A 13,388-nucleotide genomic window follows, 5' to 3' on the forward strand; every position below is an offset into this window, starting at 1 on the left:
TGTCAGTTATGAAGAGGGGTCTCTGAAACATTAACTGTGTTCCTCTTTTCACAGATGTTTTCCAGGTTTTCAGCATCTACAGATTTTCTGATTTTTTTTCATATACTATATGCATATTCAAAACAGTGCTCTTTCCAGTAAGCTGTAGTTTTATTTTCTTCTAATTACAGTGGCGCAGCATAAGAGCTGCTGCCTTTTGGCTCCAGCGACCCTGTTTCGATCCTGACCTCCTGTTGCACATTCTCCCTATGATCTTGCGGGTTTGCCCTGAGTAAACAATACTCCCACATCCCAAAGGCAGGTTGGGAGGCGAATTGACCCCTGTAAATTGCCTCTAGTGTGTAGGCAAGTGGTAGAATCGTGGGGTGGGGTATTTGAAGGGAGTGTAGGAGAATAGATTACAGGAAAATTAGTGGGGAACCTGACTAGTTAGTGTGAATAAATGGGCCGAAATGACTGCCTTCTATGTCATATGGAAATAGAGTAAATAGTACTATAAATTTAGGAGATAGGATTAGCTTTTCTTATGGTGTAATAATGTTCTGCAAACCTTTGGATGTGATTTAAGAAAAAAATGTGGATGTAGGGAAAAACTGATAAGAATCAAAACTTTACTAAATGGTATTTCAGGAAAATTTTCCACTTCAAATGTTTATAAACTGATCAAATGTTTTCATTCTTTTGTGTTGATTCTACCCACCTCAACCCCTGCAAAGTGTAGCTATGTGCTCATTTGTTTTCTGTATAATAGACATGTCTTTTTTTTCTTTAGTTGACATCACAAAACCCCTTGTTCCATTTGCTTTTCAAATGGATTGTTCTATTTTAGGTAGTGATGCTAGGTTAAGTCACAGATAATCAATTGTAGAGAAATTTGAGACATGAAATAGTTGTAGGCTTTTAATGCATCATGTTGATTCAACCAGCTCATTTGATTTTTTTTTGTCTGTATTTAGCTGTTTCTTTCACTAGAATGGCACCCTGAAGAAAATGTGCCTGTGTATTTAATTGGGAAGTGGTGAGGGTAAAGGTTTACATTTAAAGCTTTTATCATGTTCTCTTATTCCCTTTACAAACAACTTTGTCAATCACCAGGTTCATCAGCACCAGGACAGAGGAGAAACTTTCCACTGTGAGCTTTGCCCTTTCACCTCGTCTCGTCACTTCAGTTTAAAACTCCACATGCGCTGTCATCAGCACTTTCCCAGAACAGAGGTGAAGGTCAAAGAAGAGATTACTGAATCTGAGGTCAAAAGGCTACCTTCTAATGAGACTGCTGATAAGAATGAGGGAACACAACTACTTGGGAATAAGTTAAAAATTCAGGACCATCTTTTGTATGAAACAATGGCTGAAAATTACAAGGAAACTGCTGTTCCATTGAAACCAGTTAAAGAGGAACCCATTGACATGAATGTCACCAGTATGTCACTACCAGATAATCATAGGTTTGGCAAAAAACCAGAAGCAATGCAGCAGAGTACAGCAAATCCATCAGAGCCATCTGACTTGACAGCCACCCAAAAAGTGTTTCTCTTTGGCCAAGACATTTCTGCAACAGACTTTCTTGTGAATTTATCAGGTATTTCAGTTTTCTTTGCTTAAATATTGCTTTTTTTGTCTGTTACTTTAGACTGGTGGTAACTTCTATCTCTCTGAAGACTCGTTGCTGCATTTTTGTGATTAAAGTGAAAAATTAGGATATGTTATTCTTGAATTAAAAACTTAAACAAGGATCTATATATTTCTCTGTATGCTGTAAGCTAGACCATCTAGGGGTGAAATCTGAAACGCTTTTTCACACAAGTTGGTAAAAGTTTGAATTATTGACCCCTGATGACTGTAGCTGTTGGATCAATTGAAATTTTTTTGTGTGAGGCTAATGATCTGTTATTACTTTAGGGTGTCGACGGACACAACGTAAAGAAAATATGGTGCTGAATAGCCTGCTATTCCTAAAAAAAAGTATTTCATTTGTTCTTGCAATCAAAAGCTATAAAGTGTTAGGGAATATTGTCTGAGAAACTTATAGTTCTTTAAGTATTACAAAGATTTATCAATCATTATTCCAGACCCGACAATCTGTAATTCTGTTTTACAACATTTGTGATTGGTCAGCAGTGTAAAATGCTGTATCTGTTGAGTGAGACAGCTAGATAAGGTTTGATCACCTGTTATATTAGAGAACTGATGTACCTTGGTTCCAAACTTTTATTGCATTGTCATGTAATATTCTGGAGTGTTTAGTATAATAATTTTGGTCACTGACTTTTACGATAAAACCTGCAATGGGTGACACTGTTAATACATTTCTAGAATTATTTTGCAAGTTGTGTATATTTACAAGTGTACTTTATGATCAATAACTGATGTGGGAACAATAATTACATCATTCTGCAGCCTGTTTACATGTTGTTCCACAATGATACCATGCTGCGAGTATGCTGGGTTTATATATGTGCGAGACAACAGTTTGTTCTCTGTGGTCAGCATAAGTCTTGCACACCTTCTGAATGTAGAATCAGTTATTTCTTAGTCTGAATTTTTTTTTCCCAAACTTAAACCTGCAATATATACATGGTATGGAGTAGTTGTTGATTCTGTCCTTTGGAATGACATGCTTTTTAAAGGCAATTGTTGCATGTACAGTCAGTTCAAATTAAAATGGGTTGAAAACTAACTTTAGGCAGATTCAAATGAAGTAGCTCTGACTTTAAAAATACTGTGCTTGAATCTTGGACTTGTGCTTACCAATTTCAGTATTCTTCTGGGTACTATCTTTCCCAAGAATTCCCAAGATTACATTTTGTCCAAGTGGTGGTTAGATCTTCTAAAATCCAACTCGTGCTGTACTGAAATTTTAAATTGTTTTTGAGGAATTGAGAGTTGTGTTTGGGATGCAGGAGAGGAGAAAGATTGACGTGAGCTTTAATTTGTCATCTTGCATTCAAAAATCTGTTTTGAATATATCAGAACTAAGATATTAAATTATGGCTGGTAAATTTATGAAAACTTGTCACTGGAGAGTTGCAGCACATCTAAATTTGGGGGTGCAGCCTTTATTATGAACTACATGGAAACTAATTTGCAGGGACAGGGAGAGTTCATTTCTGTTGGATAATAGAAGTTGCCAGATAACAGAGCCTCCAAATTTTGACCTTGCATGTGTAGTATATCTTTCTAAATATGTTAGTACATAGAATATCCCTAGGTGCAGGAGTAAAGCTGAATATGGTGCACATGGCAAACTTTATTTTTTGTTGGCTCTGAAATTGATTCAGACAGGAGGCAGCTGATTTTGTCTTGCAAAGGGAGACATCTCATGCAAGGTTTTGTCTTGTGGAAGCTTTGCTGGGTATTGGGTTATAGATAATGTAATGAATATGGAGAACCACAGTCTGGTAAGGCAAAGCAGCAATTTGCCACTTGCAGTCTTAGTTGGTCATTGATTTATAGAAAAGGAAAATCAAACAAAGGGAGAGTAGTAAACCATTTAGCCCTGTAAGCTTATTTTGTCATTCCATGAGATCATGACTGATCTCAAATTTATCAGTCTGCTTTGGATGCACATTCTTTGATTTTAGCCAGCCAAGGACATCAACCTCATAATTTAAAGTTATCAATTGAGCTATCACCTACTGTTTTCTGCCGGAGGAAGTCCACTATACCAGCAACCTTTAAGTGTTTCCTAACCCCTCTGCTGAAATACTGTGCTCTGACTTTTAATTCTTTCTCTCTTTGTCTGACATTCCATGCCCATAGATAATGTTTCTCTATCTTTTCAAAATCTTAAGGACCTTAATCAAATCTCCCTTTTAGTGTTTAATGTTTTAAGGATTGTAACATCAATTGATAACACCTTATTTCTGAATCAAAAAGTTACATATTCAAATTGCACTCCAGATCTCTGAACACAAAAATCTAGTCAAGAGTTCTACTGTCCTGAAGCAAACCCTCAGGCCCACTGCGTCTGTGCTGGCCATCAAGTACCTATCTATACTGATTCCATTTCTCAGCACTTGGCTCGTAGCCTTCTATGCTATGCGTTTCAAGTGTTCATCTAAGTACTATTTAAATGCTATGAGAGTAACTGCCTCCATCACCTCCACAGGCAGTGCATTCCAGTTTTCAACCAGCCATCCTCTGGTTGAAAAAAATCTTCCTTAAATAGGAAGGGAGAGGGCTCCAAGAAAGGGATGTTTAATAAATCAAGAGGAAATGAAAAAGCAGTAGCATAGCGTTGTGAGGGGGAAATTGACAGGCAAAGTTTGACAAGCTGTGGCAGAAAATGTCAACAAAACTATGCAACAAATTCAAAGTTAGTACAAGCTTTTTAAAAAAAATCAAAGCTTAATGAATTTTATTTGAATGCATGTAGCATTTTCAATAAGATAGATGAGTTGATAGCGAGGGTAGCAACATATAACTATGATATAATGGATATTACAGAGATGTGGTTGCAAGGTAACCAGGACTGGGTGCTCAGTGTTCCAGGTTATAGAGTGTTCCAAAAGATCAGGCCAAAAGGGAAAGTAGGCGAGGTGGCGCTGTTATTCAAGAATGTTTTCAGAGCAGTGCTGGGCTGTGATATAGAGGTAGTAGCTAGTAATGTTGAATCAGTTTGGGTTTAAATCATAATTAGCAGAGTTGGGTATAATCGGTAGGTCCCCAAAATGCAATCACTCAATAGGGTGGACCATAAATGGAGAAATAACTAGGGGGTGTTTGAAGGGAACTGCAATTGTCATGGGTAAATTTAATCTATATATTGATTGGATGAATCAAGGATATTTTAGAATTATTTGTGGAATGCATCAGGGATTGCTTCTTAGAGCAGTATGTTACAGAACCTACCTGGGAACGGGCTATTTTAGATTTGGTCATGTATAATGAGGAAGGATTAATAAAAGATTTTGTGATTAAAGATCCCCTAGGTAGTAGCAATCATAATATGGAGCTGTGGGCAGTGTAGAGAGCTGTCAAAGGATACAGCAGAATATAGATCAATTACAGATATGGGCAGAGAAGTGGCAGATGACATTTAATTGGAGCAAGTGTGAGGTGTTGCACTTTGGGAGGTCAAATGTAAGAGGAAAGTATACAGTTAATGGCAGGACGCTTAACAGCATTGATGTACGGAGGGATCTTGGAGTCCATGTTCATAGCTCCCTGAAAGTAGCCATGTAAGTAGATAGGATGTTAAAGAAGTCTTATGGCATGCTTGCCTTCATTGGTTGGCGCATTAAGTATCAGAGTCAGGAAGTCACGTTTCAGCTATATAAAACTTTGGTTAGGCTGCACTTGGAGTACTGTGTGCAATTTTGGATGCCCCAAGGATGTGAAGGCTTTGGAAAGGGTGCAGAGGAGGTTTACCAGGATGCTGCCTGGATTAGAGGGAATGTGCTATAAGGAGAGATTGGGCACACTTGTGTTGTTTTCTGTGGCGTGTCGGAGGCTGAGGGGAGAGCTGATAGAAGTTAATAAAATTATGAAAGGTGTAGATAGGGTAGACCGTCAGAATCTTTTCCCCAGGGGAGAAATGTCAAGTACTATAGGACATGTATTTAAGGTGAGAGGGGGAAAGTTTAAGGGAGATGTATGGGGCAGGTTTTATTTTACCCAGAGTGGTGGGTGCCTGGAATGTGCTGCCAGGGCTAGTGGTGGAAGCAGATACGATAGTGATATTTAAGAGGCTATTAGAAAGGGATATGAATATGCAGGGAATGGAGGGATATGGATCATGTACAGGCAAAAAAGATTTAGTTTAATTCGGAACGGACATCGTGGGCCTAAGGGCCTGTTCTTATGCTGTACTGTTCTCTATGATAGAATTCCAGATGTAGTTCTGTGTTCTCTGTGATAGAATTCCAGATATAGTTTGAGGGTGAACGCCACAGGACCAAAACCCTGTCTGCAACTTAAATAAGGGCATTTGTAATGGAATGAAGGTGGAGTTGTCTAAGATGGACTGGAAAAATAAGCTTCTGAGATGGTTCAGTAGATGAACAGTGGCAGATATTCAAACGGCTGGTCCATAATGCTCTACAGGAGTTTATCCCAATTAAAAAGAGGGGATTCCATGAGAAGTGGGCACAGTCTGTGATTAACAAAGGAGGGCATCAGTGATGTTATATTGAAAAGTAAGGCATAGAAAGTAGCAAGGGCTGGTGGTAGGTCAGGAGATTGGGAAGTTTTTAGGATCCAGCAGTGAAAGACTAAAAAGCTCATAAGAAGGGAGAAAATTGATTTTTGAAAGAAAACTTTTGTGTCGTATCAAAACAAATTGTAAGTGTTTCTGTGGATACACGAGTTGGAAGAAGACATCTCATGTAAATGTGGGACCTCTAGTGAATGAGGTTGGTGAATTAATAATAGGAAACAAAGAAATGGCAGGTGCAAAAAAAATTAATTTAATGTATCAGTCTTCATCATCAAGGACATTGCAAATATCCCTGAGAAAACAGATGGTCTAATTTCAAATAACATGGAGGAACTTGTAAAAAAAAATCCTAATCCCAATCACAAGGAAAACTAAGGGGGATAAAGGTGGACAAATCACAGGGACCTGGTGGCCTGTCCCTAAGGACTTTGAAGGAAGTGGCTGCAAAGGTAGTGGGCCCATTAGTTGAAATTTTTCAAAACTCGCTAAGATCCAGGAAGGTACCAGAAGACTGGAAAACGGCCAATGTGACTTCCCTGTTCAGAAAGGGAGGAAGACAGAAGGTGGGGAACTATGGACCAGTTAGTTTAACATCTATTGTTGGCAAGATGCTAGAGTCAATAATCAAAGAGGAAGTAACTAATTATTTTAAAATGCTGAATTTAGTCAACATAGTTTCATGAAAGGTAAATCATATTTGACAAATTTGCTCAAATATTTTGAGGATGTAACGGGGAGAGTTGATAGAGGGGGACCTGTAGATGTACTTTATTTAGATTTCCAAAAGGCATTTGATAAGGTGCCACATGAGATTCTGATGCCCAAGGTGTTGAAGGAATTGTGTTAGCATGAATTGAAAACTGGATGTTGCATAGAAAAGAGAGTTGGAATAAATGGGTCTTTTTCAAGCTGGAAGGATACAACTAGTAGAGTACCCCAAAGATCGACTCTTGTCTCTCAATTGTTTATTATTTACATTAATGACCTGGAGGAGGGAACGAAATGTAATGTTTCCAGGTTTGCTGATGATACGAAAATAGGTGGAAGGATGTGCTGTGCTGAGGACATTGTGATTTTGCAACAGGATATACATAGTGACTGTGTGAAAGCCTGGCTAATAGAGTTTAATGTGGGGGGAATGTGAAGTCATGTACTTCCATAAGAAGAATCAAAAGGCAATTATCTAAATAGAGACTGTAAACAAGTATTTTGGGGAATCTAGATGACCTAGTGCATGAATTTGCAAAAAGTTAGCAGGCAGGTCCAGTAAGTAATCAAGAAGGCAAAACGGCATTTTGACCTTGATTGCGAAAGGGCTGGGGTTTAAGAATAGAGAGGCTTTGTTGCAGCTGTACAGGGTGTGATGGGGCCACACCTAGAATACTGTGCACAGTTTTGGTCCCCTTGCCTTAATAGGGATGTATTAACATTGGAGGTGGTCCAAAGGAGATTCACTAGGATAATTCCATGGATGAGAGAGTTGTCCTCTCAGAGAGGCTAGGTGCTTCAGGTCTGCATTTCTTGGAGTTCAGAAGAATGAGGGATGAGCTTATTCAAACATATAAGATCCTATGACAGGGGAGATGTTGAGATGTTTTCACTAGTGGGAAAGTCACGAGCAAGGGATCACAGTTACAAAATAAGGTGCACAGAAATTTCTTCTCTCAGAGGGTAGTGAATACCTGAAGTACTCTACCCCAGAGGGTGGTGGAGGCCAGATCATTTAAGGTGGAGATGGATAAATATTTGAAAGATCGAGGAATTGAGGGTTATGGGGTATTGGCACAGGGTTGAGGCTAGCTTAGATCAGCCGTCCTATTGAATGGCAGGGCAGGTTTCAGCAGAGGTTTACTCCTGCTCCTATTTTATTATGTTCTAATTGGGGAATCACAGGGATCGCATTCTAAAAATTATTAGAGCTAGCCTTTTAGGAGTGAAGTTAGGAAGTACTTCTACATGCAAGTAGTGGTAGAAGTTTGGAACTTCCAATTAATGCTGGATTAATTGTTAAATTTAAATCTAGTTTTGATAATACCTTTCATTAACCAGAAATCTAAAGACATTGAGACAAAGTGGATAAATTGATTTGGGTCAGAGGCCAGATAGGATCCAAGAACTTGAGAATATCAGGAATAGACCACATGGCCCCACAAACCTGCTCTAGCATTCCTCAAGATTGTATTGATTTTACTGCCTCAATGCAATTTCTTACATAACCCAAGTACGTCTTTAGATACTCAGTGATTGCGCATCCTCAGCTCTTGAGAGTAGAAAATTCCAAAGTTCACAACAAGAAATTAGTCCCGATGTTGTTCTTAAAATCTAACTCCTTTGTACTGAGTTCATGACTCTCAGGAAATGGCTAAAGTGGAAGCTGCTTAATCCGCTGAGCACTTTTTTTATTTCAGAATCTCAATATCCATCTGGAATTTTGATTATATAGACAAATTTTGATTATAGACAGTTTGATTATATAGACAAAGGGGAACAAATTCCTCAACTTTGCATTTTGAGGAATTTGTTCTCCTTTGTCTATATAATCAAAATGTTTCTGAGAATTGCTTTGATTTCTGATACACACTCCTGAAAGGTGAATCTGTAAATTGACCTTTCTTTGTTAATGCACGGAAAAAAGCAACAGTTTTAGTGAAAGTACCTGAGGGTGTCTAGTGCCTGTGAAACTATAGGTTAGTATGTGTCACCATCTAGAAAGGATTTTAATGTACAGCAAAAGTAATGTTCATCTAGAATGGCTAATTGTAGAGTAGTCAGCGAAATAGTAAATGCTCTGTATCTATAAAGCAGAGCCATAGTCCATATAGAGTGTTGTTCTAATATGCTTTTCTCTTTCAAAATTTTAGCTGCAAACCAAAGGGGGTCCTTAATTCCAAAGATTAAAGTGAAAGATGAGCCTAAAGAGAGGACAACACCTGATCCTATTCCGTCACCGCGATCAGTTAACTTTATTGGGAATGAGCCCCCACCGAAGATTTTATCTGAAGTTCCTGCTGCTTCAGAGCTGTTCAGCCAGGATATGTCTTGTAAGGTGGCATCAGAACTCCTATTTAAACTATCAGGTACTTGTCTGTTGACTTGGATTGCAACTGTGTAACTCTGTCACTTCATTTTTCCAATAATGAGCAAAACATTTTAGTTTGTTTTGAACAAATTATCTTGGTATGTTTTGAAAAATTGTTTTTAAGGTTAGAGCTAAGATTTAGTATCATGGCATGAGGTGTGTGACTTTGAGCTCCTGGTTAAGTCATATTGGGAAGCATTGGTATCTTCCAGGGAGAAGTGTCAAGTTTGGTTGCTCTGTGGCTTCATCCAGAGTCATAGGTCTCACAGTGCCTTGTCTAGTGATTATGGCAAAGAAAAAGGGAAATATTACATATGAAAGAAAAATAGCCTAATGGGGCTACTTTTTCTTAAACAAAAACACTGCTAATATTATTTGTGCTTCTCATTTGTTTCTAGCTCTGCTCATAGTGCAGTATTTATTTCCAGTATTGTCCATATACTTCAGCACATGTACAAATGTACTCTGCCCTTAAATCCCACTATAGTATCTTGCTTTTCAACATGTTATCATCAATCTAATGTGCACTGTCACTGCCAGCCTTCTTGGTGAAAAGATTCTGCTAGGGAATTATCATTCTTGTGTTTTTGTGAAATAGCAATTAGAGATAAATTAGGATTATCTTTGAACTACAGGGTTATCTTGGTAAAGGTGAAACAGTATCTCCTGTAAGAGTACCCTTGCATTCATTGCACGAGACTGAACGGTGCAAATCCAGGTCCCATACTGAATGGACATTGTTTTAGTTAAATAATTCGTATTGTCAGATGCCCATATTTATTTGAATGTCCTCTTGTCCTTCAATAACCTGGAATATTTTATCATAATTTTGCTAAATCCAACTTGTTGAAAGGAACTTTTTGTCTATCAAGTTCTTGATTCTTTTTGGCAGGGGGTGATCTGGGGACTGCAACTGGATATGTTTACTGGGCCTCTAGATTCTGCGTTGAGCTCCATAGAGCATAGTTGCCATTACTGAAAACATTTGCAGTGTCAGTGCTGCCAAAGCAAACCCTTAACAGATTTGGAAATAAATTCATCTGTTGCTGAATTAATTTTTTTTTTGCGTAACAAAATGGGAATCTTCTGCTTGAATAGTAACCAGGAGAAAACAGCTCTAAACTGAACATGAAGGTTGCACATTCCATAAGGTCCAAATTTCTGTGTGTTGGGAAATGAACTGTGCAATAAGGTGAGGGTGTTATATGTTCAAGTCCCCATTCCCTAGAGGACACTTTGTGGGTGACAAGATTATGCATAAAAATGAAGGAGAGAAAATTATGCACAAATTTGTAACAAGTTGCGAGTGCCATTGATGGTGGGATGAGGGCAAGGGAGTGCAGAGGAATATCCAAATGGGATATGCAGAAACAAGACTGATGGAGAATGCTTAATCACCCTGCTTGTTTTCTTCCCTCAAGCAAAGTATTTCTGTCAATATATGCATTGATTCCATTTTATAATCCTATTGTGCTAAATGTAAGTAGAGTCATGGAAACAGGCCCTTTGTCCCATCAAGTCTGTACTGACCATCAACCACGCATTTTACACTACATTAATCTCATTTTTTTATTCTCCCCACACTCTCTTTGACTCCCTGCAGATTTTACCACTCACCTGCACACTAGGGGAAATTTACAGTGCCCAATTAACCTATTAACTAACATGTCTTTGGGATGTAGGAGGAAACTGGAGCATTTGGAGGAAACGCATGCAGGGGGAATGTTTTGCATTTCATACAAGAACAATTCTTTTAATGCCTTTTCTGAGATATGACAGTCCAGCTTGCTTGTTAAAATGATGCTGCTAATTTATTACTACTACCATTGCCTATATTTGGCAGGAGAGTTATTGTGAGAGCACATAACAATCATCAAGTCTAAGAAACTGTTTTTTTTATAAAATGACTAACACCAATTAACCACTGTTTCACATTTGACTGATGATTTTGTGGAAGAATCATCATCTCCACGTGCAGATAAATGAGTTCTTCACCAGATTAATAAAAATCAATACCCCATGCTGTGACCCACCATGTTACTTGCTATTCAGAACTGCAATATTATAAATGTTATTTTGTTTTGGAAAGTTGTTTAATTTTGTCTCCAGATTTATATATGTGTTTTTATTGCAAACGTGAGCGGGAAATCCCAAACTATTGGCAGGTGTGCAAGATGAGCTTCATTGACAGCTCGCCATCTGATTTTTATTTCTCTTGCCTTTACTCACCTCTGTCCCCAGGGAATAATGCACACGTTCTTTTTTCCTATTCTCATTTAGGACCTGTGATTTGCTAGCCAAGCCATATTTATTTTGGATTCCCCATTATCCATTTGAAGATAGTGGGGGCGAGAGGCGTTCTTGTTGTACTGTTGCCGTTCATATCAGCTATTTGATGTAACTGGGCAATTAAGAGTCAGCTGTGTTTGTATGCAGTTGTATAGAAGGCATACTGGGCCAGGTTTACGGCACTCTTTCCCTAAGGATATTAATGAACCAGTTGAATTTTACATTGTCAGTTGTGCAACATTTTATTTCCAGACTTTTTTAAACTCAATTTCCAAACTTGCACTTTCTGGATTTAGTCTTTTAACCTAATCATTATGCAACCATGTTTGTTGCGGTCAGTAACTAAGTAGAGTGGGAAATTGAGCTACTCTTTTGAACCACACATAGATATGCCTTTGCTCACTTATTTTTCAAAGGTTCACCTTTTCCCCTCGCCTTATAAAGAATGTTAAATCGTACATGTACAGATATGCATTATGCACTGAAATGTGCTGCTTCCTTCTGTTGCCATTTAACTTGCCAGATAAAGTGCTCATTTTATTTCTACATTGGGCAATCTCACACCAAGGTATGCAAAGGCTTTCTTTAGCTTTTGAGTGTGGGATGTGCTTTCATTAAAACCTTATTGTAATTCAAGATGACAAGTTGGCTTGAAATCTATTTATAATTACTTGGATCTCTTTTTCATCAAAGACATGAACAAAAGTGGGTGGGCAACTTTAGCTAAACTGTTGAATTATATACAGGGTTCTGCAATTTTTCTTCCTTCATGGACAAAGCTACGTTAATTCTTAAATCTCCACTTTCCTCACCTTCTGAGTATTTGGCTCAATATTTTGCTGCAGAAGGAAGGTTTCCTTGCTTGACAAGATCAGAGGAAACACTTCCCAATGGTTATTTCTGCAGCTGTTTACAGCATAAAAACCTTTTGTTTATTTGATACTTGAAGTGCTTCACACACACACTAAGTTACTTTTGGAATGCAGCAACTATTGGGTAGGCAGACCAGGAAACCTTTTCAAACACACCTCAACCAATAAAAGTGAGCTGAAGGTTGATTAATCTGTTTCATAAGGGTTGAGGGAACATTGCCTGTTCTGAAATTTCCTTTGAATAGAGCCAAAGAATCTTTAACATCCATCTAAATAGGTGGTCACAGGATCCTGAAGTTACAATCTTCTGCTTCACAGTAGGCTGTCAGTAGCCCACTTGGATTATCTGATCAAATTGCATTTCGTGACTAGGCTCACAAGGCAAGCATCACCTGAGCTAAGCTGCCATGCTATAGGTCCTTTGAGGCATTTCAGAATAAGAAGTGGACTGAGGAAGGACAAAGTACCCAATTTTCAACAAGTTGTGACCACCTCTGTGTATAGTCTGCCTTTTTATAAGAAATAACTCACAGCTGCTAGGAATGATTTTTAAAAAGTCTCACTTTGCTAAGCTTAATTATTTTCATTCAGCTTTGCTCTTTTTATGTGGAGCTTTCTTTCAAGCACTTAATTGAATTATTTGAGCTAGGTGCTTGAGTTATTTGTGGTCACCAGGATGCAAGTGTTCATTTGATGAGTAACCTTCTGAGCAACAATACTACATGGGTCCAAATGCTCAACATCCATGAAAACAATCTCTTATTGCCTTGCTCTTCATGTTTTCCTCTTCCCTACTTCAAAAGGAGTTGACTCCTTGCTGCAAATTCTTTTCACTTCCATGCATTTTTTAATCAGATTTTTTTCTGAATATAATTATACACTTTTATTGAAATTGGCATGTTGAACTTCAGATAATTGAACTTGCACCCTTTTATTTACAGAAGTATTTAAAAAAAAATTGAAACTGATGCGCACGATGCTGCCTGCA

At 38.1% G+C, this 13,388-nt stretch overlaps 1 protein-coding gene across 6 annotated transcripts in view; it reads left to right on the plus strand.

Annotated features, from left to right (window-relative positions):
* znf827 (zinc finger protein 827) overlaps nt 1–13,388 on the plus strand; it is a 71,207-nt gene that overhangs the window by 16,852 nt on the left and 40,967 nt on the right. For 5 of the 6 annotated variants that reach the window (XR_007958172.1, XR_007958170.1, XM_052038349.1 and 2 more), the window contains exons 4-5: nt 1,096–1,582; nt 9,022–9,237. Coding sequence is in view for 4 of the 6 variants with exons in the window: in XM_052038349.1 (XP_051894309.1) it covers nt 1,096–1,582; nt 9,022–9,237 (703 nt within the window). In the remaining 2 variants the exon portion in view is untranslated. The remainder of the gene's footprint in view (nt 1–1,095; nt 1,583–9,021; nt 9,238–13,388) is intronic. The other variant, XM_052038351.1, reaches the window with a different exon arrangement.

Source organism: Pristis pectinata, chromosome 2, assembly GCF_009764475.1.
Source record: "Pristis pectinata isolate sPriPec2 chromosome 2, sPriPec2.1.pri, whole genome shotgun sequence".
Lineage (NCBI taxonomy): Eukaryota > Metazoa > Chordata > Chondrichthyes > Rhinopristiformes > Pristidae > Pristis > Pristis pectinata.